Source organism: Chroicocephalus ridibundus, chromosome Z (genome assembly GCF_963924245.1).
Source record: "Chroicocephalus ridibundus chromosome Z, bChrRid1.1, whole genome shotgun sequence".
In the NCBI taxonomy this organism is placed as follows: domain Eukaryota; kingdom Metazoa; phylum Chordata; class Aves; order Charadriiformes; family Laridae; genus Chroicocephalus; species Chroicocephalus ridibundus.
This window is the reverse complement of record NC_086316.1, coordinates 50,767,179-50,793,946: the sequence shown is the minus strand read 5'-3', so window position 1 is coordinate 50,793,946 and position 26,768 is coordinate 50,767,179. Positions and strand designations below refer to the sequence as shown.

At 37.8% G+C, this 26,768-nt stretch overlaps 1 protein-coding gene across 4 annotated transcripts in view; it reads left to right on the top strand.

The window, feature by feature from the left end:
* Positions 1-308: 308 nt before the first annotated feature.
* The window catches only part of CNTLN (centlein), a 196,297-nt gene continuing 169,837 nt past the window's right edge, over positions 309-26,768 (top strand). For 3 of the 4 annotated variants that reach the window (XM_063320959.1, XM_063320962.1, XM_063320961.1), the window contains exons 1-2: positions 332-611; positions 17,705-17,793. In XM_063320959.1, coding sequence (XP_063177029.1) covers positions 519-611; positions 17,705-17,793 — 182 coding nt within the window. In that variant the 5' untranslated portion in view covers positions 332-518. Of the gene's footprint in view, positions 612-17,704; positions 17,794-26,768 lie in introns of all 4 variants that reach the window. The other variant, XM_063320958.1, reaches the window with a different exon arrangement.

Below are 26,768 nucleotides of genomic sequence, written 5' to 3'. Positions count from 1 at the left end.
AGGTGCGAGCGCCTGCCGCGGAGGGGCACGTCGCTTTGACGCCCCCCGCGCCGAGGCCGAGCACCCCCCGGGCCCTGCCTACGGCACCCGGCCGCGCGAGGCCGAGCCGTTAACGGCCGCTACAGCCAACGGCCCCCCTCTGCGCGCGCGGCAGCCAGCCGTCCGGCCAGGGCTGGCCGTCGCCTCGTGCGAGGGCGCATGCGCGGCCCGGCCGCTCGGGCGGGCAAATTCAAACCTGCCTCTCGCCCCTTCTCTTTCTCGGGGTAGCCGTTGCGCTGACGTCATTGCACGGCGTCCTTCTTCTCTGCGGTTTCCGGCGCTCGCCCGCGCGGTAAGTGCAGCTGAGAGGGGGGGAAAGTTTTCATTTGTGTGGTTCACGGCACCGTTTTTCTCCCCTTTCCCTCAGGAGCGGGCGGGCAGGCGGGGGCTTTCCGCGCCCTCTCCGCCAGGCGCGGACCCCTCGCCTCTCCTCGCCGCCCCTGTGGAGGGGACGAGGGGCTCTCGCCACGACGCCGGCGATGGCTTCGGGGCGCTCGGAGGCGGCGGCAGCGCGGGTGGCAGAGCTGGAGGAAGAGCTGCGGAGTCTGGCGGAGGAGCTGAGCCGCTGCCAGGTACTGGAGAGCCGGAGACCCCCCCGCCCCCCACCCCACCCCTTCCGGGCGCGGCGCTGAGGGGCAGCCCGGAGCGCGGCTGGGGTCGGGAGGGCACGTCCTCCCCCTGTCCCGGGAGCCCTCTCCTGCCTGCGTCTCTGAAGGGCCGCGGGTTCGCTTCCCGGTTGTTGCGGACGCTGAAGGCAAGGCGGGGGGAGCAGAGCCCCGGGCGCCCGGCCCGTGTGGGGCAGGAGAGCGGGGTGGCCGCCGCGGCGGGTCTCCGGGCGGGAGGGGGATTCGCCTCAGCATCCATCACACCTTTGGCGGGCGCCCCGCGGCGCTGAGGGGGGTGCGGTGCCCACCTGTTGGGCGGTGGCGGCGGCCCCCGGGTCAGGCATGGCACCTCTGCAGCCGCGCTGGGAGCGTGAGCCCCGGGCGCGGAGGTGCAGCTCCGTGAGGAGAATTTAACGGGCCCGGGCTCTTACTCTGGCTTGAAAGCAAACACTTAGCCTGAAGGCTTTTTCTTTCTTCTTCCCGCCCCCCCGCCCTCGCCCCGGCCCCCCAAGAAGCCATCGTTTGTTTGCTTGCGGTGCTGTGGCAAGAGTACTGTGGCGCTGCCTTGTGCAACTCCTGGAAAAATGAACGAATGGAGGGGTTTTATAGAAATGTAGGTCTAGAAGGAACCTTTAAAGGTCATTTAATTTCTCCACCTACCTTGCAGCAGGGTTTAGTACACCTAAGCTGTTCCTGGGAGGGAGGGCTTTATGAATAATTACGGTTGTACTTTCAGAAGTTCCCCCAGCCTGCTTCCCTGTCACCTCTCTTCATAGGTATGCTTCCCTCATTTTTCCAATTGGTCTTTCATCACTTAGGTTTCGGTATGTTTAATGAAACTAGCAAAATGTTGGTAATATGAGGTCTTGTTGTAGAAATCTACACCAATTCTCTGCCAAACAGGTGGATTACACCAAAGGGATGTGGTGGAGAGAAAGGTGACATCTAGTGCTGTGGTTGCTTTCTCACTTGCTTCCTGGTAGCCAAAACAGTGTTTTCTTCTGGGATGGAGTCTGGTTAAATACACGGAGGCCTGGGCTGACGTAGTCGTATCTGTGATCAGAAAATAGCATCCATGTTAAGAGCTAGTAACAATTTCTTGCTTCACGCAGCATTGATGTACCTGGCAACTGGTACTGGATTTCTGCTGTGGGTACAATCCAGACTTCTTGCAAAAACTTGTTGCATGGGAGAACTACGGGGAGAGGGAGCTGTCAATAAAAATCCTGTTCAGAATAGTGAACAATGAATGGTGTGAGGATATCTTAAATGTCTTGTGGGAGAAGTTTAGAAAACTCTTTATAATGATAATTTAGTTAGTTTCCTCTTCTTGATATGCAGATGTGCAGTAAAAGACAAAATTTGGTGGAGATAGTTTTCTGGGAGGGAAGCAAGTGGAAAAACAACAAGGAAATAGTTCCTGTGTTTGAAAACAGAACCTAGACAGTGTTCTACAGTAATCTCTTCAGGTGTACGTAGAATCCAATACATGCCATCTTTCTAACAACAAGAAATGCATGTTTTCAGGATTTATTTCAGGTTATTAATAAAATAAAAAAAGGAAAGTGAAGCAGTAATCTATAAATGGGGATTCTTTTCTGAAAGCAATGCGGTGTAGAAATCTACATGAGTTATCAGTTTACTAATCCATCAATAAATGTAGACAGGCATATTTAAGAATGTGTATGTTATGTAAAGAAGGGGGAAAACAGATTTTAATAAGTAAAAGAGGTTATAACCTAGCCAATTATGCAGCTTTTCCAAAGTAGGATTCCAAAGTATCTAAAATATTTAACCTTTTTTTGAAGTTTTGTGAAGTTACTCTGAATTTGGATGGAAACTAAAATAGGCTTCACTAAGATCTTCAACTGGTTTAAAAGTTAAAATTATTCAAGGAGGGTTAATCCATTTTAAGCTCATATTTCATATGAAAACTTTGTGCAAGGACAAGCCTTATCTACTGTGATTTCCTGAGTTTTGTTTGATCTAGAATCTTCTTTGGTTCTTGTCTTAAGTCGCCACCTAACATTTTTAGGTCTTTTTAATCAGAATAGTGAAACTGCTTAAGTTGTAAGGGACCTCTTGAGAGCTTCTATTCCACCCCACCCTAGAGCAGGTTGCCTAGGACGTTGTCCAGTTTAGTTTTGAGTATCACCATGGCAGGAGACTGCAGCTCCTCAGGTCAAACTTGTGCTGGTGTGTGAAGCCCCTCACAATACAAGTGTTTCAGCTGCTATTAAGATTTTTCTTGCCTTACGTTCTTATGTTCTATTCTGTTGGGTAGGATTGTCTCTTTTGGAGATTACTTTAGCAGACATTTTGGGTAGAAATGTTATATACTTAAAAATATTAGTGAGAGGGTGTTAGCTTTTAATCCAGCAACTGGATAAAATTGCCTGAGGTTGTGTAGTTTTTTGTTTGCTTTTTTTTTCTTTTTTTCTTCTGACTATTACATTCACAGACACATAAACTATACCTCCAAAACAGACTTCCCAACTGAAATCTAGTTTAATAGTTTAACAGTGTACCAGAACTAAAGGAAGAGCGTGGCCAGCAGATCGAGGGAGGTCATCCTCCCCCTCTACTCTGCCTTGGTGAGGCCATGTTTGGAGTACTGTGTCCAGTTCTGGGTTCCCTGATTCAAGACGGAAAAGGTACAGCAAAGGGCTACCAAGAGGATTAGGGGACTGGAACACCTCTCTTATAAGGAAAGGCTGAAGGATTTGGGTCTCTTCAGTCTGGAGAAAAGACGGTTGAGGGGGGATCTTATCAACACTTATAAATACTTAAAGGGTGGGTGTCAGGAGGATGGGGCCAGGCTCTTTTCAGTGGTGCCCAGTGACAGGGCAAGAGGTAATGGGCACAAACTTGAACATAGGAAGTTCCATCTAAGCATGAGGAGGAACTTCTTTACTTTGAGGGTGGTGGAACCCTGGCAGAGGCTGCCCCAAGAGGTGGTGGAGTCTCCGTCTCTGGAGACATTCAAAACCCACCTGGACATGTTTCTGTGCAACCTGTTCTAGGTAACCCTGCTCTGGCAGGTGGATTGGACTAGGTGATCTCCAGAGGTCCCTTCCAACCCCTACCATTCTGTGATACTGTGAGTAGCCGTGAGTAGCCTTAAGTATTTGTTTCGGTATTAGCATTTTGTATTTTTTTTTTTCCAAAGGAAAAAAAAACATTTATCAAATGACTGAGGCTGAAAGTTTTGATTGATTCTAGGGAACACTGAACGAGGTTATAGAAATAGACATGTATATATCCAGCAGTTATCTAGCACCTGAATAAGACATGCCAAGGTTCTTTTCACACCTCCTTGGACTGTTATATTCACTGTCATATAAACTGTGCTTCTGAAATGTCTCTCCACTGTTAACTGGAGTCTATTGATGATACGGTGTCCATTGGCTAAGTATATGGAAGCCTTCTCTGGCTAATGAAGCTCCTGAGTTTTAGTGGAAGAACTGTGCATGATAGCTTTTCTCTAACCACAGGTATTTCAGGCTTTTGTCTCTTCTCCAACAGGATCCTGGAGATGACCATTTCTCTCATCTGGGATGGTGGCCTTTATGTTCAAACCTAGCTTCTTTTTCTTCTTCACATTTCTTTTCTCTTTTAAGGTAACACTTTCTACCAAGTAAAGGTGCCTAGAGAGTCAAATAATATATATTGAAGATTTCTCTTTTTTTCTCTCCATTCTTTTCTAGAGCTAATTCTGCTGCTAAGTCTTGACCTCTGCAGCTTAGGTTTGCAGTGTTTGGTATTTTCTTTAAGACTCCTAAAAACATTGTGGGAGTTTGAATCATAATAAGGAAGATTATGAGAGAGATTATTAAGAGAATTACTTGAGTAATTGTCCTGAAAACAACTGCAAAGGAAACATGGAATTTGTGTTTCCTTTGGGACCTAGTTGTTCCATTTCTGTGACTGGCTTAACTTTGTCAGGGGGCAGTGGAAAGACAAAGGTCAAGTAGTAAGTTATGACACATCTGGTCTGCTACTTGCATTAAATGCTCCGTTCTATTTTAGGGTTTTATGCTGCTACCTGCCACCTTAATATCTCAAGACCCTTCCGTGGAAAATCTTCAACACCTGTGTTCTTACTAGTCCCTGGAGTTTTTGACTCTGCTGAATTTTTAAAAGATCTGGCATATGTTTTACCCCCATCTCATTTTCTCCTGTGATTCTTATTTTTTTAGGACGGATGGAGGTGCTACTTTTGCATAGTTGCTCCTGATAAAGGAAATCAGAGTGGTTTGTTTGTTTCTGTTTCGGTGTTGTTGGTTTGTGGTTTGTGTTTTTTTGTTTTTTTTTTTTTTTCTTTTTTGTAAGAGTAATGATTTGCTGTATGTCTGGGAGGTCATTCTGTGAGTGGAGTTTCTGGGCCAAGAATATTTTTCTTTGGCTTTCAGGTGCTTTCTCTTTTATCTTGTGTATTTAAACCACCTGGTGACTATATTTTAAGAACTGATTTATAGCATATTCTGTCGTTGGTTTCTTGCAGTCCATTTTCTTTGTGATATTTCATTTGGTGCAAAATAAATGTGCATTCCTAAAGCAGAAGATATGTATTTGGTGTCCTAGCTCCCAGCCTCTTAACTGCTGAACTACAGATGCTTTCATGCCTCCTATTCTGTAACTAAAAAGATAGGAAAGGTTCTTTAAAGTATTCTGTGGTGGGAAACTTCATCAACTCCTCACTTGGAACAAGGCAGTGCAATTTGAGACTCTTTTTCCACATGCAGTTGAGTGTCTTATGTTGCTGGAAATACAGAGAGTTGGAGGAAGCAAGCATGTCCTCTGTTTTTTACTTATGCTATTGGTGATACTTGCAAAAGGACTTCGGTTTGAGTAGCTTCCTTTCATATTTTGCAGCCTGGGATCACTTTCTCTAATTGCCGAAAGTGCTGTTTTGGGTTCAAACAAGTGTCTTAAAAATTTACCCATTATTAGTTTAAAAAACCGCAACAGGCTTCATTGTATTCACTGCAGCTTTTATTTCAAAGGTAACATGACATCTCTTGCTGCTAAAAAAAGGTTGTATTTTCCTAATTGATGACTTTCTTTCTAACTTTATTGTTCTGCAAAAACTAAGAGTACCCTGTCTTTTTTTTTTCCTGCAGTTATATATACTGTTTTTAGTGAGCTCTCGTTAGTGTTATCTTCTCTAGCACATGTGCTTTTCCTGTCAGTGATGGCTGCAATGCTTACTCCTTTGCTAAGTTAGGAATTTATTGGACTATGTGTATCCGTAAGCATTTTTGGGCAGAAGAGGAATAAGGAAGGTGGGCTGTTACTTTGTGGAAAGTGGAGTGATAGGGGCTTCAGCTGCTGCTGGCTTTGTTTCATTTTTTATGTTTCCTGGTTACTGTGAAAAGCTATGCATAGACCTGTTCTGGTCTTCATGTGTTATTTTATACTGTGTTTGCAGAAAAAGAGCAGTACTTTGTGATCAGCTGGACTGTCTTGTTTTTGATCACTTTGTGGATCAGGGAGGGATGTAAAATAGTCTATTTGACATCACTAGCATTAATAACAGACAGGATTGCTATAACAAACTCTTCATATGAAAAATATTCCATTAGCTGGAAAGAGATGCATTCTTTCGTTCTGGACCAATTTAACAGCCAGGACGCCCGTTGAAAATCTAATGTAGCCATGATAACATTGACTTATAAGTCATTTTAACTCCCCCTACTTTATTTACAAGTAAATATGAAAAATATATTAAATAACAAAACAAAATATCGCATTGTTTCATGATATGGAAATAGCTGTTTTGACATCCATGTTGATAGTATGTATCAGAAATGTTTTTAAATCAATAAGTGAGAATTGAAACTAAAATTAAAAAAGCCATATTTCTTCCTTAGCCATGTATTTTTATGTCAGCTTGGTTTTTAATCTTATGACTTTGTGACCAAATTTGAATGTTTGTGAACTACCAGTATGAGAATTTGAATGCGTCAGTGTTTCTTCTGGATGAATTGTTGATATCCATACTGTCCTTTCAAAGTGGGGCAAAGTGTTTAATGCTCCCATTCATTAAATACTAATTTCTTTTATTAGTGATTAAGCCAAGACCACATATTTATTGGTGCCAAGGGATGCCAGCTGTTTAGTGCTTTGGGTGGTTTTTTTGTTATTTTATACTCTTATATTTTGCCATAAGGAGTCTAAATGACATAAGTGATTAGTACAGGTGTTGTTAATAAAGGCCTTATTCTTTATGTATTGTTGTTGACAATACAGACAGAAGTAGTGTTGTTGAATAGCTAAGTTGTTTAATTTCTTTTGCTTTCTTACTTTTGATAAATTTTAGCTAACTAGAATGAATTTTTGCATACATGGTCTTTCCTTCTGAAAAATACTTGTTTGGAATATTTGAGTAAAACTGAAAAGGCACTGAGTGATATTAAAAAAAAAAGACTATTTTTGTACTTAATAAAGTAGGTACCTATTCACAGTATGTCTGTGTGCAAATATTTCAAATTGCTCCCAGCATGTGAATGGGAATCTAAAATTTGCTATAGAGATCACAGAGTCATAGGGCAGTTTGTGTTGGAAAGGACCTTTCAAGATCATCTAGTCCAACCCCTCTGCTATGGGCAGAGATGTCTTTCAGTAGATCAGGTTGCTTGAAGGCCCATCCAACCTAACTCTGAGCACTTGCGATGGTGGGGCAACCACAAGCCAGTTCCAGAGCCCCACCAATCTTGCTGTAAAAAAAAAAATAAATAAATAAAAAAAAAATCTTCCTTATGTCCAATGTAAATATAGCCTTTTTCAGTTTAAAACTGGTGTCCCTTCTGTCACTACAGGCCCTTCTGTCACTACAGGCCCTCTCTCTTTCTTAGAAGCTGCATTTAGGAATTTAAAGGCTGCAGTCAGGTCCCTTGGGAGTCTTCTCTTCTCCAGACTGAGAAACCGCAACTCTCTCAGCCTTTCTTCACAGGAGAGGTGCTCCAGCCCTCTGATCATTTTTGTGGCCCTACTATGGACCTGCCCTGACAGGGCCATGTCTTTCTGGTGCTAGGATCCCTAGAGCTGGATGTAGTACTCCAGGTAGGGTCTCATGAGAGCAGAGTAGAGAGGGAGAATCATCTCCCTTGACCTGCAGGCCTTGTTTCTTTTTCTGCATCCCAGGATGTGGCTGGCTTTCTGGTCTGCAAGCACATGTTGCAGGCTCATATCCAGTTTTTCATCCACCATTATACCCTTCCCTATATAATATAGTCCTTCTCTGCAGTGCTTCTCTCAATCAACTCATCTCCCAGCCTATATTGATACTGGGGGTTGTCCTGACCCAGGTACAGGACCCTGCACTGGGCCTTATTGAATTTCATGAGGTTCACATGGGCCCATTCCTCAAGCCTGTCAGTGTCCCTCTGTGTGGCATCCCTTCCCGCTGGTGTAGAAACTGCACCACTCGGCTTGGTGGTTTCCACTCATCTGCAAACTTGCTGAGGGTGCATTCCCTCAATCCCACTATGTCATTTAGGAAGGTATTAAAACAGTATTCGTCACAGTATGGACCCTGGAGGGGCACCACTTGTTACTGGTTTCCATTCGGACATTGAGCCATTAACTGTAACTCGCTTGGACAGGGTTATCCAGCCAATTCCTTATCAGCCTAACAGTCCATCCATCAAATCCATATCTCTTCAATGAAGTGGCAAGAATGTTATGGGGGACTTTATCAAAGGTTTTATAGAAGTCTAGGTAGATGACATCCTTAGCTCTTCACTTGTCCACTGATGCAGTCACACCATTGTACAAGGCCATTAGTCAGGCACAATTTGCTCTTGCTGAAGCCATGTTGTCTGTCTCTAATCACCTCCTTGTCATCCATATGCCTTGACATAGCTTCCATGAGGATCCGATCCATGATTTTACTGGGCACCGCAGTGATGCTGACTGGTCAGTAGTTCTCAGAGTCCTCCTTTTTACCCCTTATGAAAAAAGTGTGTGATACTCCCTTTCCTCCAGTCACTGGGGATTTCATCTGACTGCCATGAGACAGGCATGAGTGAAAAGGTACCTTTTATGGGAACAACAAAACATTGGTGTTTCTCAATAAAGGAAGTTGTGTTTTACATGCAGAAAAATAGGCTCTTGCTTCTAATTTTTCTAATTGCACTGATGATACTTCTAGAACACACTGAGATGTCTATGTTTACCATGAAATTACAGATTCAGCCTGGAGAAGAATGGCTGTAGCAGGTCTGGTTTTCCTATCAAACTGTATCTTGATTCAGGAGGTATGCAGTCCTTAGAGAATGACTTCAGATAATCTTGTTCTTCTTTGTTGTTATTAAGTGTGGACTGTTTCAACTATTTCAGGTACTATTTAGCTCATGACTTAGAAGATAGGCGAAATTCTCATATTTGTCTGCAATTTCACAGGATTTGGGAAGTTCTACACAGTAATTGCAGGCAGAGTTGACGCGATGGACCCAAGTTCTACTTGATGAGTCATGGTAATTCAGAGTGAATATACCCAAATGTATGTGTATGGTTATATTGTGTGTAAGTAAAACTGCTTGTGCATTCCTGTATTCTTGGATGCATTGAAAATCACAAATGCATTATGATTATATTAATCCAGAGCATAATATTTAAACAAAAACTAACTCTGATACCTATGCTGAAATGTTGAGATTATACTGGACTTTCAAATATGTGCTTGGAGTCTTAAAATAACTCTCAGAATTGTCACTTCCAGAAAGCAGCTATGTGACTTAAAAAATTCATATCCTTTTCCTTTCTGTGCATCTTCCATCCAAATTACTTCAGTGACGATGGTTAGTTTTAATTGAAGTAGTTTAGATATTTATAGCTTGAAACGAAAGCTCACAAATAAATTATCCTGTCCTTGATCTATAAAGGGATTAAAGCAAACCCTTACCTCTGGAACTGAACCCTTTGCTTTCTCATATCCTACCCTCTTTGAAAACAATTCTTACATCAACCAAGTGTTAAGTTTTCAATGTTGAGTACTTAGAAAAAAGAATTGTCGGTGTAACAGCTGTACCATTGAAGGCAGCCGTGCAAAGCATCCTGACTGTGGGTTTACCAAAGAGCAAAGGAAGTAATTTACTTTTAGCTATTCAGTGAGGGTGGCATTGTGTGTCATAGGTCCATTTCTATCTCATAACTTCTTTCTACTGTTTAACACATGTTTATTTCTGTCCTGTCCTCCTGTAATGGTACTGATCTGACTTCTGTGATGTAAATTTATTGACTATGTCATGACAGGTCAGGGAATGTCTTGTATTTCTTGTCTGTTGATGCCACAATGAGTAAATTATTTATGTCAATGAAGAACATGTCATAAAGTTATTCATTTAAGTGCATTGCTGTCTTTTTGTCACACTGATGGACTAATCTGAGTCTGTTTATGAAATCACATGTAATGACAGCATCTTTTGGTCAAGTAATATTTTTGCTTAGACCACTGTTACTGCATCAACATTGTAATGCGATAACGTTGTATTATTTTTATGGTGCCTGTTTGCTTTCAACAGAGTTACGAGTAAGGATGCATTCACTTGCAGGGCGGTATGTGTGTATATTTATCTACACACATTTTTTATATTCTACATATATGTGTAAGTAAAGCAGTATACTGTCTTTTCCCATTTTTGATTGAAAGGTATCTTTATTGCCAAAACTAACAACAAGATAACAGGAAATTCTATAAATAGAAAATTATTGCTGAAAGGTGCATTAAACTATTTCTGTAGTATCATAAAATTACATGTTGGTTGCATGTTCCGTTGTACTGCAACATTAAGGAATCGGGGAGGAAATGGGAAAGATACACTTGTGTGGTGATGTCTGTTTTGAAGCTATTGATCTGATTGGGTCACATACGACCTTCTCAGAAATCTCTACCTATCAATTAGATGTAACACTGCATGCTGTATGTGAGTGACTTCTGTGAACTTGAAAATAACCTGATGTTATCTTTAAAACCTGGTGTGTATAAGGCACTAAGTTTTCTTGTGAGGTACCGGTCTGTCTTCTAGTGACTTTTTAGATTGTTGAAAAGTGTAGCACCTCAAAGATAGGTTCTGTAAAGTCTGAGTATTCTGTACTGTGACCACTCAGCAGGATTGGGTCAATTGTAGAGAAAATACCTCTTATGTAGAAATATACGTGACTGGAAATTGCAAAGAAACCCTGGCACAGCAGGATCAAGAGTCTGCACTGGCAGCATACAACAGTATAGGTTTAAAATTCTTATGAGACATCAAGAAGCACGTCTGTCACTTGTGTGTAAAGTGTATATGTCAGCTTGCTTAAAGGCTTGAGCTCTGCAGTCAGTAGTATACTAGATGTTAGGGGAGTCCAAAACAATCCATATTAACAATTTTCTTGCAGATGCTTCAATGCTTAAACCAGCCATTCTATTTCATGCTTTTTTCCCTCCATTCCATATAGTATTTTCAATTTCCATACAAATTCTTCCAGCCTGACAATCGTCCGTATTTTACTTTGTATTGAAATATTCACTTCATGATACAGAAAATTTTCAGTATCTGGTTATTTTAGAGTTCTTACTGAAAATTACCAGTAAACCAGTAGCTCCCTCTGTCCTCACAACTGTTTCATTTTCCCTTTTGAGGGTATGTGCTAATTAAAAAAACTAAAACGAGAGTTTGTGTCCTATGCTTTTCTAGCAATTATTGTAGTGGGAGGGGTGGAGGGTAGAGAAGAGGTTTTTTGTTTGGGTTTTGTTTTTTATTTTTTTTCCTCTTCTGGGGGTATTCTCATCCAGATTTCAGAAGAGAGTGTCTTCATAAATAGTAAATAATAATTTGTAAAGCTATAAAAATTTAAGGTATGATAAGAACATTACTAATAGTTAATGTACGCTGAAAGAAATACAGTAAACATCAAAAAGAGTAGTGATTTCAAACTGTAGGTAACACGTGCTTGATGTATGAATTTACGCTAAAGGAGTAGGTGTTTCAGTTTATCCTTGTTCTCAACACAATACATGGCAGACATACAAACAAAAATTAAACCTACCTGTAAATTTAATACCCACACTATTGTGGATACACAGTTCCTGTGAGCAAAAAAGAGACTGCTTATGCTTTTGGCACTCTTCTCACTGCTCATTTAAGTTTTTCCTGTAGAAATTTGGTAGCGTTACTTCAAAAGAATGGCAGCTAATTCTGCTTGATAAAGCAGTGTAAGAATACTCCAACCATTCCATGTTTAGGTCATTTTAAGTTCCCATTAGACAAATAACTGTATGCAATATAGATACAGTTTTACATACTTTTGATATCAAATGTCCAGAGCAGTATTTATGCTTGGATTTCACTTCTGAAAGGAAAGTAAATTCTTTTAATTTAAATATTTGTCTTTCCCTGCTTGTAAGCCAGAGAGATTCTTTGTTTTGTGATTTACACTAATGTTTAATAGATTCATGGCTTCACTTGCAAGCAAATACTTTTGCTGTAGCTAGTCATGCTGTATAAACTTTGTCAGTGTCTTGTCTTATGTTTGTCTCTGCTTCTGAGCTTGCTGCTGTTAAAAATCAGTAAGAAAAATCCAGTTTGCTTTGCAAAGAACACATTCAAGGCCTAAGGTACCCGTCATTTATATATGTCTTTCAGCATGATGATGACTGGAATTTCACTGTAGGCTGAGACAAAATCCCACTTCTGGGGGATACGCATTTTTTTCTTTCATAATTCTTTAGTTCTGGCATGCAAACTTGATCACAGCGTGAGCGTCTTTATCTGACGTTAGATGTGCTGTGAATAATCTTAGTTTTAATGAGTAATTTTCACTAACTTTCAAATGACATCTGTATTCTGCCTTGTGTATGTAAGTTCTCAGCTGTTCAAGGTACACTCTTGCTGACCTCTTGAGCTGTTACCATACACTTGAGTAGGCAGAGTGTTCCTTGGGTATGCTGAAGATTGATACATCCCAGGCCTTGACAGCTGCAGTGTTTTTCTGTGCCAACTTCAGGCAGTCTAAGCAGCCCTTTTTCGGAAGAAATTGTTTGGCTCCCAAGACCATTCAGGGAACAGCCTTACCAAGCCCATTAATTGTGCCAAGAGCTTAAGAAGGCTGCGCAAACTTCTTTTCATCTTAAAACTGTAATGATTTCTGGCTAATGCTTATTCTGTTATACAAAATGCGTGGTTACTTATAGATTTAAATGAAAGTTTTAGCTATTAATGTTTGGCATGTTGAAGAGAAGAAAGTCACATTTTATGGTAACTTACCATTCATTGACTAATGTTTATTATAATGGCAAATTTTGTACATTTCCCTGTAAACTTTCTTTTTATGTAATAAAGTTCACAGATTTTTAACTGCAAATGGTGTCCACTTAGGCAGGACACTGCTTTGTTTTGTGTGCATTTACAGAAATGCAAATATATAGTGAAAGGCATTTGTTGATTTAGATTATAATATCTCTTGATATAATTACAGCATTGCTTTATAGTTCTGTGTGTGCTCATTCATAGGTTGCAGTAGTAACTTTAAATACCAGTTCTGCCATCATCAAAAAGAAACAGCATTTATTGAAATGATGTTGTTGTTCTGGAAATTCCAGTGACATTTTCACTTATTTCCAGATGACTTGGGAAGATTTTTGTTTGTGTTTTGTGTTTTTCTTTTTTTTTTCTTTTCTTTCCTTTTTTTTTTTTTTTTTATGGGCACAAAAAATGTTTAGCTGTTTCTTTGAGGTTTATTTAGTACACACCATTCACACATGCAATGTTCCTTCCTGAAAGCAAGCTTTGTTATTTTTAAGTTTGGGTGGCTTTTTCATTCCTACCTCATCTACTGTTCTTTCAGCACAGACAGAAATGTTGCAGAACTTAGTTGTGTAAGCAGTGACAATTTCAATGTCATGAGTACATCTTGGAGTTGATTTTCTTCTTCCTTGGACAACTTTGAAAGTAGTCTATGAAATAGTCGTAGATGCTTTGAGGTTAATCTGAACTGCTTATTCAATTAAGAAAGATCATTTGTACCTGAGTCTCTGTGTTCTCATGAGGAAGACAACATTCACTGAAACTTCATATTTTATATATTATCAAAAGGTCGATTTCTGGGAGGCTTTACAAAGCTTATGTAGAAACTAGATTGACAGGGACTCAGTACATGCTGGATGCTCCACAACAATCACAGGATGTATGTGAACATTTCCCTCATGTTGTATTGTACGTACATATATATAGTCTACATATTTGTTAGGAACAATTGTTAGGAACAATTCAGAATATATTATTGTAGGTTTCCCTTTTTGTTGTTTTTTTTTTGTAATGGAGGAACGCTGTTTTCAGAAGTATGTGCCTGAAAGTTGTGTGCTTTTCTGTCTTCTTGTCATGCTTTGTGCTGTTGCCCAGCTGCAATCTGGAGTGTGTAGGAACCTGCACGGTAGGACAACAGGCAGCTGCTGCTGCTTGTAGTGATCTCCTGATATTTGATACTGCTTCTTGGAGTCATACAGAAGCCCAAGTACCTCAGTTCTTCTAATAAATAAATAAATAAGCAGAAAACCCAACAGCTACTTCTGTGGTCTTGTATACAGGACAGTAAAGGGAAAAGCTAAGGAAGTGTGATGGTAAGCAAATCCCAATCTTTAAAAAAGCAAACAAAATTCAACTGGACAAAGCTTGTGAGTTTATAAGTCAGGATCAGAAACTTTGGTTGTGTGATTGACTCAAGATTTTTGAGCATTTGCAGGTGGAATACTGTTGGCATTTTATTAAGTTTGGACTTCTCTGTGCTGTAATGGCTTTATGGCCTTTAGAACAATTTGTAAGTGTTTTTAAGTAGTTTAGTGTAAAAATTACAGTGAATTGTGTATTAAAGATGTAAAAAATATTCAGGCACTACTATCAGTTCAGTTCTCTCCAGGTTGCTGATTAACTGAGGGATTTCAATTGAAATTATTTTAAAATTAATTAGACATAGTTTATTAAATATAGTGGTTTATTTCTCTGTTATGGTTCAAAGATTTCTTTATACTCAAAGTGGTGTGATTTAGAGAGTAAGAACTACTGACTTACTGTCCTTCTGAATAATAGAAAAGAAATCACATTTCAATTGCTATTATTTACTGAGTTTTTGTTTGGCTTTGTGTTTTCCTTTTTTGGGCTCTCAACATAAGTACAAGATATTTTTAGATGTTAAAAATACTCAGAATCTCTGTTCTGTATAGATCCTAATGCTTTTTGGAAGCCTGCAGCAATTTTTCCAAATCTGAAGAATATTTTTATTTTTCATTCTCTTTCTGCCTGAGGAGAAGCAGTCAGTCAGGCCTAGTTCACAGTGTACACACATGACTTTTCAGGTGGCATGGTAAGACATTTTCAGGAGATGGTGGCTTTTTTGAGGACACAGTAAAAAACTACACACTCTTTGTGTAGTCTTTCGGACTAGATACATAGAAATCCAGGATAATAAGTGGCATAAGGTGATAGCAAACAATGAGAGGTTGTACTTTCTTTTTCTTTTTTAAAAAAAGAGGTGGATAGCCATTTTCTTGGCCTGAACTGGGCAACCTAATTAATATGATGCTTACTTTTTGTCTTTTAACTTAATTCCTAGCTGAAAATGAACTTATTTTTAGTACTTCTACTGAATAAAGACTTGGATACAGATGTGAAGTCATTTGAGTTCTTATTTATATGAAGTATGGCTTAGTTTTGGTGTGATCTTTCTTACAATAATGAATGCAGCTATGCGCCATAGTTGTACCATAAGCCAGTTCCTTTTTAGTGTTTTTAAATAATGGTTTGTGCCTCGTTTCTTTCTACAGAAATTTTTTTGTTAAATGTTCAGTTTCGTTTCGAAATACCAGAAATGAACTATCCCTGTTAACACTTTAAGAGTTGTATACATACTACAAAGGCAATGAGATGAAATGTCTCTGGTTTTATAAAAGACAAACTCATTCTGCTGTAGTCCAGTTTGCATAAGCTGATAATAATCTTGAATTATAAGATCTTTGTGGCCAGAGTCTTTGTTTTATTTCCTTTCTGACACAATCAGAAAGCTAGTTGGATTTGTTAGTTGTGTGCATTCTTACTGTAGGCAGGTGAATTTTTCTGTGTATACAGCAATACCTTGATAAGGCATCAGATCTCCATAAAGTTTTCTTCCTTGCTTGGCTGAAGAAGTTGATGGCACTTAAGGATTTAAATAAATGTAAACTAGAAGTTTGAGTAGTTAAATGACAAAAATATTTTTTTCAATCAGGCATCATAAAATTCCTCACTTCTCACTTCCTCAGCATTTTTCTTATGTTTTCCCAGAAGTTCAGCATTGCCTCACTTCTTTATTTTAAAATTCAAAATAAGTGCATTTCTAAATTTGAAGGAAAGACATATAAGAACTTCTAAAAAAAAAAAAAAAATCTTTGAGGCTTTCCTCATCAATCATGGAGAATATAGGTACAACTCTCTGTCCTATTTCTTCTATAATAATTGTTAAAGTTTGTTAAATCCGTAATTCAATGTATTTGGCTGTTGCGGTTTTAATCTTGATAAAATAATTTAGACTCAGTACACTCATAAATCTTGATAAAAGTCTGCTAGCTTTAGAGAGATCTTTTGATTTTGTATTGAAGTTAGTTGTTGTCTTGTTCTGAAAAAAAAGAAACAGTAAGATGGAGAAATTTGTCATGCACCGGTTCTGATACTGCTTGTAAAGTTCAAGTCTGCTTCCTAGAAGACAGAACTGATGGGGAGCGAATGAAAAGACAAGACAGCAAAAATAGAAAAAGCAATTTCTGCTCCTGAATTGTACTCTAATCATCATCTAATCAGTGTGTTGTCTTTATTAACTCTTGTGAGGCCTGCCAAGCTTGTAGTTCTATTGAGCTGTTTTGTGTCTTAGATGACTTTTGCTTTTAGCTCTTTCAAGTCATGGACTCACAGTACTGTGACCAAAGGTGCAATTCTGCTCTTATTCATAAAAAATGAGAAATCAGGGAAAGAGGAAATTAAGTTGGAAAATTATGAAGAAACCAAACAGAGGAGGTGAAGATGGTAACTCAGGTCTTCTGTTTCATTTGATATAAGATACAGTTGTGCAGAGATGAATTGCAGTGTTTGTTAAGCTGATTTTAGTGAGGTTCTGGTTAACTAATGATACCTGTGATATCTTAGTAGATTAGATTCCAGAAGCTTGGGAGAAGAAGGAAGCAGGGAAATGGATAGTTGTAATAGTGTTGATTTTCCTTTTAGGTTGTGTATTGTCCTCATGCAAATTCTATTTCTCTTTAACATTCAAAAAACTAGTAAAAGGTAGGGTAAGATGCACTCTCATAATTTTTACCTGTTGAATTTTACCTAGCTGCCAATATGATGGTTTTGGCTCATTAATTTGTAATTTTATCTTAGACTGTTTTTAGCAGGTTTGGTCTTAGTTCAGTCCATGGCGTATGTATGCTTTCTTATTGTTCTCCTTGTCTTTATCTTTTGCTGCTTTTTTTTTTTTTCTTTCATAACATTTTTATATAATTAACACATTATGGTAAAGTGTATTTTTAGGGAACATTGTTTTCTTGCTCTCACTTGAGAATTTTTTCAGAAGCTTTTATATAATGCAGGTTAGCTGAATGTATGATAGAAGACTGATTTACTGTCTATTTTGAAATAAAAACTAAGAGCTGCATATGATAAAACTTAATGGTGCAGCATGTATTCCAGGCTCAATGTTTAGTAATAGAAATTGTTCCTGCTGCTAGAAGTACCAGTAATTGATATAGCAAAAGGCAGCGTTTTTTGAATAATGTCAGTTTATCCTGCCTTATTGTCACATTGTGCGCTCCTTTATTGTTCATGGTAGGTCTTTGTATTCTTCAGGTTTCTGTATTGTTAAAACTTTGTTTATTCAAGAGAACTGCCATGTTTTTTTATTCATGGGACAGTGAGTAATTTGCAGGGAATTCTCACTAGAGTAGAGGTTTTTTTGTAATTGTTTTTTGAATATGCACAGTATAACTTTTTCATCTATAGAAGGTGTAGCATGGATTTAATGTATTTTTGTCTTTTTTTCCTGTTTCTAAGGCTGATAAAGAATTTGTGTGGTGTCTGTGGAAACGTCTCCAAGTGTCCAGTCCAGATCTTACTCAAGCTGTCAGCTTGGTTGTGGAAAGGTGAGTTTAAAGGTTTAACATGATAATAAACCGAAAAATAAACAGAAACTCTTGCTGATACTATATTCTTTATCTTTTTACTGGAAAATTATGTAGGATTTTAGAAGTACGTTACAAAAATTCCATTGCTCAATTTTGTCAAGAGGACCTAGAATATGTTGCAAATTTCCTTTTTCAGTATAAGTTGAAGTATACTTCAAAATCTGTTTTCACTGGGGTTGCTTTGCTGCAGTTGAATTCAATTTTTAAATTATAAATGTACTGCATATTCTCTTTTTCTATTGAAAGAACAAGAGCAGGTAAATGACACTTCCTGGTGTCATAAGCGGTTGGATAACAGTTACATATATAAATTAAATTTATCCGCGTTCTTAAAGAAGCGAAAGGCTAAGACATGATAACAGAATGGATGACTATGCAGTTTAATTGTTACTCCTCTGAGGATATCAATGATGACAGTTTTCCTCAAGGTACTTACATGTTATCATCTGATTGCTGTAAATGTTAGTTAATCATCACAGTATGTGATTGATTGTTTTAGAACACTAATATTTACAAATTCATAATTTTCATAGGTCAAAGATAATGAGAATTTGAATAAGTTGCTGATGTGACTGTCAGAATTCAAACACTTCATTCTCTTATGTTGAAAAGATTTGTCTCTTCTGTCTCTCAGGGTGCCATGGATTCCCTCTTTCGAAATGAAAAAGTGGATTTTTTAAAAAGAAAAAATGGATTTTAACTTCTTTAAATGGCTTGCCAATGTTACTTGGGAAGCTTGTCATAGACCCAGGAGGGGTCCTTGCTCTTTTGGGTTCCCATTCAGTGCTTTGATCTCAAAAGGCATGTTTTGTTTGATCACATCTTTCCTTTCTGGACTTGACCAGTAAACGTTCTTCTACTTCTGAAAATATTAGCGTTAAGTTCTGCATTCGCTATTTCTGTCCCATCTTCTGCATTGCATAAAGCAATGAGAATTTTGTCCAAAAATACGGTGTGATCATGTAACTAGAGCTAATATTCTAAGGCATTCATATCCAGAGGAAGAAACTGACAGTGTAAGCACATGCAGCTTGTTTTAAGACAGCTGTTACCTGAGAGTTCACATGTGGTCACCAATGATGATGTCAAATAACTTCTGGCTGTGTACTGAGACACTTACCTGCAGACAGTAGTAGCTTGGCTGTTAGGACAGTGTACTGCTTTCACATTGCTGAAGTATTTTGATTTGGGGAGTAATTATAATATTTGAGGAAGACTTAGGAACAGATTTCCAGCATCCCTCATTTATGTTGAAATGTAGATACTTGCTGACTTGTTTCATGATAAACTTTGGTCATATTTTCATGAGGACAGTGGTGGTAGTGTCAGTCTTCCTTCTTGCAAAAAAATGCAAGAACTGCTTAAAATATATAGTCTGTAATACATGTAAAGAAATGTTACATGTATGTAAGCACAAATGTATTGAAAACATGAAAAAATTGTTTTCCTTTAATCACACTTTACACATAGCTAAACAATATGGAAAGTCTTAGCTCTTTTACGTGAAGCTTAATAAGGTAGGAACAGAGGTGTTCAGTCTTATTAATATTTTTGATTCATATTGCATATAAAGATAATCAGGATATTAGGACAAACTGAAGCATAAACATGTTAGCAAGCACACATTTAAATAATTAAATAATGGTGAATTATATGGAGTTCTTGAGTTGTTTGTATAAGATAGTGTCTCTTAGATACCACCTTGATGTCCACAAGCATGATAATGAGCTGATTTTTTCTTTTTTTTTTTTTTTTTAACAATGCTAGGAAATGTTTGTGAAACCCTTTAAATGTAGTGTTCAGTCTATCAGAAGACTTGCGGAAATCTGGTCTATAATAGTCTGTTATATACGAAGGTAAAGATATATTCTGTGTATGTGCTTTGCACTTTGTGTAGGGGCTGGTGATTGTTACTCTTATGTGAAAGCGTGACAACATACTTCTGTTAAGGTGCTTGTCTAGATTTTAATGTCCTATCTTCTTTCAGAAAAACGCTAATACTTTAGGATACTTCTCATGAACTCAAGGCTATACATCTTTATCATACCTTTCCTGTGCTTCTCAGAGTTATGGAATTAAAAAAGAAGAATTTCACAGTATCTTTTTGGGTGTTATTGTTACCCCAGAGAATCCTGGAAGAGGTTTGGATAAAACCCATTCAGTCTATAGGGGTTTTATTAATCATGACTTTGAACTATGGGGTTGCTTTGATTTGACAGATGGAGCAATAGCGTACATTTTTCTTTTTAATTGATGTAACTTCATCTCTTTCGTCTGAGAATGATCTAATTGCTGCTTTGGAAATAATTTCTAGCCCAGTTTTACCTGTGAATCTTCTGCACAACCAGCCTACAACGCCATATATTCCTGCCTAACTTTCCCAGCTATAACTTTCTATGATCTTTTCCTAAGTAGCTTCCGTTTTGTAGCTGTACCTCTTCATGCTCTCATCCTTTCAGAAAAGTCTTTGCCTTATTCCCTACCTTTTAACAGTAAATATTTTTTTTATATGTTGCTACAGTGTCAGTTTATCTCAGTTACAATATGTCGATTAGATTTCCAGGGAATCTGCCACCTAGCAGTGCTGCTGTCCGGAAAATTACAGGACAAGTGATTTTCTGGCTTTGTTAATCTAGGAAAAAATATGTGGATTTAAAGGGTAAAGATGGGATTACCAAGTAACATTTATAAGCAAAATGCTTCCTGAAGCATGTCACTTGTCAGGTCTGTGCTGCTCTCAGCATGTTTTTCTATATTTTACACAGTTGTATTCTACAAGAGCTGGAAACTGAAAATTTACACTGAAATCTGATAAAAACCAGCTTGAGTCTTAGAGGTTTTTTTGCCTTCTCATTTATATTAGGAACAACATTGACTCAGTTGTACCCAAGTTGATAATGTTTTCCATCTTGCCCTGGCATACTAGGAGATTTTGAGATAGATACAAACAGAATGAAATAGATTTAAACGTTTTATGGTTTTTGCTTCTGACATGGATACCACTAGTGTTTGCATAGCTTCATTTTTCAGTGTGCTCTTTTCACCAAAAATTCCCTAACTGAGAAACTTTCAGTGCCCACCAAGTCTTTGTTATAGACGACCTAAGACCAGAATCCAGCTATCTAATGGAAGCAGACAGAATCTAAGAAAGCATAGTCATGTGTATCCTAGATCATATATATAATGAACCAAACAATATTGTCCAGTGGATTTCAGTCTTTAAATTGAGGAAAGCAACAGCCAGACTTTCTTCAGGAGATTACAGTGACAGGAATAAAAAATACAGGTGTGAAAGGACAAAATGTTCACTTACAACCTTGTACACCACGGATGTGTAATGAAGAAAAAAGAAATATTAGGAGAAATTCAGTGGGCAGTACTAGCCATACAGTCAATTAAGTTATATTTGTAGCATTAATTTATATTTGTAGCATTAGATGATTCCTTATATTATCTTTTTCTCAAATAAACCAGGAAAATGTAAAAGGCATAATTTGGGGGACATAGAGGGGAATTAATAGTAGTTTTCCATTATTTGTCTGCTATTCTGAAGTGCTTTCATGGTCCCAAAATAGAAGTTCGCCTGCCCTAAAATTGTAAAAATGTAGCTGGTACCTTTTTATGGCTGTGCTGTTGATTCCTGTAATACACCAATGATATTTTACTTTTCAGCAGTCTTTGCAGTTCTTGCTGGATAACTGTAACTATATTGCCATTTTAATATTCAGATATAAACAAAAAATTATCTTTACTGTGCAAATGAGAAATGCCTTTGGGATATGTAAAAGCCTCCAGGTATTTTGAAACAAGCCATTGTAAAAGTACTACTCATGTTAGTATACTTTCCAGCTACTTTAAATACTATTGATCTCAGTATTATGTAAAGAGCATGCTATTTCTAGTTCACTGCCTTTTGAAACATTCTTTTTTCTTTTTTTTTTGATGAGTTGAAAATAAAAAGTGCTAGAAAGTATCTTTTACAGGTAAATGCATGTGTAATCTCAAATAGAGTTGGGGTTCGGATGTGAGTATCAAAGGTTTTGAAATATTTTTGTAAACTTTGAGAGCTCTCCTTTAAGAATTTTCTCTTATAATACATGAAATGTTGACAGGTCAACTGACTCTAATTTTCCTCTTGGGCTTCGTGCTGACTCCTTTGCTTTTTTCTGGAAGGAAGATGTAGCAAGATCCATTAATGATTAAGTTGTGGCAGTGATACAAGACTTGGTAGGTGTAAGTGGGGATTGGATTACATTAGATGATGCCCTTGCAGATAGTTACGTTTGGCAAGCTTGCTTTACATAAATATTTTTCCTCGCTTAAATTCCAAGTGTGCTGTAACTTGCTTATCTTATTTGTATCTTAACAAAGAGCAAGAATGGATATATTGTTTCAGGCCATTCAAAGAAACAGTGGCAACATGAACCTTGGTGTCCCGGATTAAGAGTTTTGTTGTTCTTCCTGGGGAGTTACATCTGTCTAAGGGTGTACAAAGGGATGAAAATATGGATGAAGAGCAAGTGACCAGAAGTAACTGTAGAATTTTTGGAAAGGCGATCACAGGAGCTTATGCTGTGGTTTGCTGCATCCTGTGAATAGCAAATTGTGGAAGAAACATTAAACAGTTTGACATAGAATCCTCAGTGACTGATGATATGCACATGTACTAAAAATGACAAGTACTTCTTATGTAAAAGGATAAGTGAATGTGCTGTATGAATGAGCAATATAGACTGCTGATGTTAATTGAGAAATAATTAAAAAAACCTGTATCTTGCATCTTTTGAAGTGATGATAAATAGCTTGCAGAAGCTTTCTTAAACCACTTACCATTTTACTCTTGTGCAAATTAACAGGAAACAGAATGACAGGAGAATGAGGAAGTAAACAAGGTCTAACACATTTTTAAGGCCATTACCATTTTGTCACTCCGAGTTTAAAAATAAAGTGGACTCCCTAGTTATTATCACTCAATAAAGTGGACAGAATAATAGAGCGTAAGAGTACAACCTTTCTATGTAAGGTCAAATAATTGTGATTTTCTACAGTTGATGAAAGTTTAATATCCTGTTTCATTAAAAATTCTCAGAACATTGAACATAAGTCAACATTCCATGGAGAAGAAGGTATTATGCAGCTTGCATGTGTGCATATCTGCATATCGGAGCACAAAATATTGACATGATAATTGCAGTCAAGCCTGATTGAACCGTGGCCTCTGGGAATTCAGCTGGTGTTGTACCAACTGGATGGCTGCTCAGGACACAGTTTGAAATGCAAGGTGCAAGTTAGCACTTTATTCAGCACAGGCAGGCATCATTTAAAAATCCTTGGGGGAAACCCTGGTGATGTGCAGATGTTAAAGCAGTCTGTTCTGAAGTGCTGATATTTTGAACACTGTAAGAGACTTGCGTATTTTAGATGAAAAATGTTTGCAAAATTATTAGGGTAAAAATGTCATTATTTTCTTTACTACTCTAGTATTAAAATCTTTTGTATTTTATGTACATTGCTTAAAATAAGAGGCCTTAATACATCATCTAATTAATTAAATCAGTCAAGTTAGACATGCAGGAAAAATTAAATTTCTGTAATGATGCTTTTCCATTTTGATACATAACATGGAACATAGAACTGTCTGTATAAATAATTTACCAAGGAAACAATTTCATTTTACAATTGTTCTTTAATTACAGCTTAAATTATTTTTGTAAAGAAACAAAAATAGGTGTATGCAATTTTGCTATACAGAATAACTGCTGTCTTAGAAAAGTGCAAAATGTGTGGTATCAATTTAAATACTTTTTTGCTCCATGCTGTCTAAATCGTTTAAAAGTGCTATTTGTAAGAATTAAAAGAAAAAAACTTCTAATGTGCATCAATTATAATTCATCATGAAGTATAATGATCTTCTAGAATCTGAGGTGAAAATAAACACTGTTAAATGAAAACTGTTTTGCTCTATTTTTTTTTATATCTTCTTAATAGGTACATGGAAACACAGTAAGATTTCTGGTTGGAAGATTAAGGCATAGGCTCTGTTTCTGCTAACCACTGACTGTGCAACCGCAGCGATGGGGCTGTACACAGTAAATTACAATATTGGTGCCATATTTACAGTAACTGACAATCTGTGCTCTACAACTTCACTTTACGCACGGGTGATTCATTATCTATTTTCTATTTAATACTAACATTGAATTGTTTGCATTTGTGTAAGTCTGTAAAATAGTTGGAAGACCTGCGGAGATTATGACATTAAATGCTGCATCACACAAGCTGATATTTTGTAGCCTTTCTAGTTCTGCATTCCTTTAGATTCAAAGAAGTATCTTTCAAAAGTAACAATATTTCTAGAAGCAGTTTATTTTTAGTTACATAGGTATACTGTTAAAATACAGCCTTTGTTCACAGCCCAAAGTTTTCAGTGTAGCCTTAACTTTCTTAGCTATTTAAGGCTAAATTTGTATATGTATGGTTTTTTTTTTTTTAAATCCTGCTGTTTGTAAAACTGAAAGGACATATTCCATGAAACATGTTAACAGCAAATTCAATTTATTACTTGAAATTATTTTCATTTAATTGATGTAAAAATGATATAATTATATACAACTCTGAATTAGTTTTTCTTGACAAATGATTAATTGCTTGACTGATTCAGACCTGTGATAAGACATAAGATGCCTCTTTTCCCATACTGCTTTTGCTGAAGATTTTAGAAAGCATAGTTTTTTATAAACGTCAACAACAAACTTCTGTTTTTTAAAATCATAAGGTTTTTGTAGCGTGTATTCTGTCTTCATACCTCATTCATCGTTAAATGTTTCCTCATAGTCTAATGTTTCATTTTTGACAAACCATTAAAAATGTGCCAAACCTCAAAAATATTGCCTGCCCTGTTGTGTAGAGTATAGCATAACACAGGAAAAAAAAAAATCATAAGAGAAGAAGTGTTAAGCTGCTTTCTCAATTTCTTCATTTTTGTGGGAAGATAAATCTCGATAATCTTAGTAGCTAAATACATCTGTGTTAAACATTTAAAATAGGTAGTACTCATGGGAAAACTGATTGGAGCTTAAAACTTGTACAAATTGACAGCCTCTCTTCACTCCATTTTTCATCCTAAAGAAGTCTGTAAATATTCTTAGCTCACATCATTATTGCTCATCAGTGATTCTAATTAGCTAAACAGGAGTTTGTCTCAGTCATTGATCATCATCAGCTTCTTGACAGTGCCTGATTTCCCCCCCCCCGCCCCATATTCCAGTGGACTTTTTAAAATATATTTTAAATACATAACAGCTCAGTTAATAAAGTCAGCTGAAGACTTTTCTTAATATTTGTTACTCCTCCAAAAAAGAGGAGGTGATTGCTGCAGTGCTTATCAAGTCTCATTTCAAGGTGCAACAGCAGATCCAAATATGATATGTAAGTTCGAGTCAATCATATTACCTTGAGTGGCTGTGGGGAGCTGTCCTGTAACGAGGATTGGAAGCTGTTCTATGCCACCAAGAGAAGCTGCTCATAAAATTCCATATGAGTTTTCAATGTATGCTTTAGGCCTCTGACAACGTCCATTGTGTGCTTAAATTCTGATCATTAGGATTTTTTCTTTAGCTGTGGGTGGTAACTGGTGAAACTATTTTGGGCGGCATTACTACAGCCTGTCCTACCCAGACAGTCTGAAAGAAAACCTCAGAAAGCCAAAAAAACTTGAATTTACTTTAGGCTTTTACTACTCATTATGATGACAATAGATCTGTATTTATAATCTCCATTCCTTGACAGCTTTGTTCGAAGAACTTTTTGACCAAGCATCAGGTAAACAGGGAAAATACTGCATTTAACTAGAAACTAGAAATTTGAATCATTGGCTAGTGTGTGCCAGTGTTACAGGCACATTTTTTGTTTAACACATATCTGTTTATCTCCTATCTCAGACTTTATTATTCAACCTATTTTGTGCATTCTTGTCCTTTATAAAAAGTCACAGGGCTCCATAAATTCTTGACTACCAATAATACACCAGAGTTAGCTGTGCATGCTGTTTTTCAGTTCTCTAGAGCAGTTTGTTCTTTTACTTGGTTCTTGGCTGGTTTATTCACTTTCACTTTATATCACTTTATAGAATTTTTATATATATATTTATTTTATATTTTTTTTTCCACATTATAACCCCCACCAAACCAAAACCCCACAACTGTAGAGTTCTTTTGAGCCTTGCTTTGGGAAATCTACCTGACCCATCAGGTTTTCAGATCAATTAATCCATTAGAAAACAAGTTTAATAAATATTTAAGTGATGATTGCATAGCTGAATTAAGATGCTAGTTCATTTTTCAGTATGTGTGTTTAATTGGGCCTCATTTTAAAAAAAGCTGACTTTTTAGAGGAGATGGTGGTTAGAGGAGTTGGGAAGATAAGGACATATTGTGGTTGGTAGATACAGAATCATAGAATAGTTTACGTTCGAAGGGACCTCAAAGATCATCCAGTTCCAACCCCCCTGCCACGGGCAGGGACACCTCCCATTAGAACAAGTTGCTCAAAGGCCCATCCAGCCTGGCCTTGAACACTTCCAGGGATGGGGCCTCCACAGCTTCTCTGGGCAACGTGTGCCAGTGTCTCACCACCCTTATAGTGGAAAATTTCTTCATGATATGCAATCTAAATCTACCTTCATTCATTTTGAAGCCACTACCCCTTGTCCTATCACTATACTCCCTAACAGAGTCCCTCCCCATCCTTCATGTAGGCCCCCTTTAGGTACTGAAAGGCTGCTATAAGGTCTCCCTGGAGCCTTCTCTTCTCCAGGCTGAACAGCCCCAACTCTCTCAGCTTGTCCTCATAGGACAGATGCTCCACCCCTCAGAGGATCGTCTTCATGGCCCTCCTCTGGACTCACTCCAAGGGATCCACGTCCTTACTGTGCT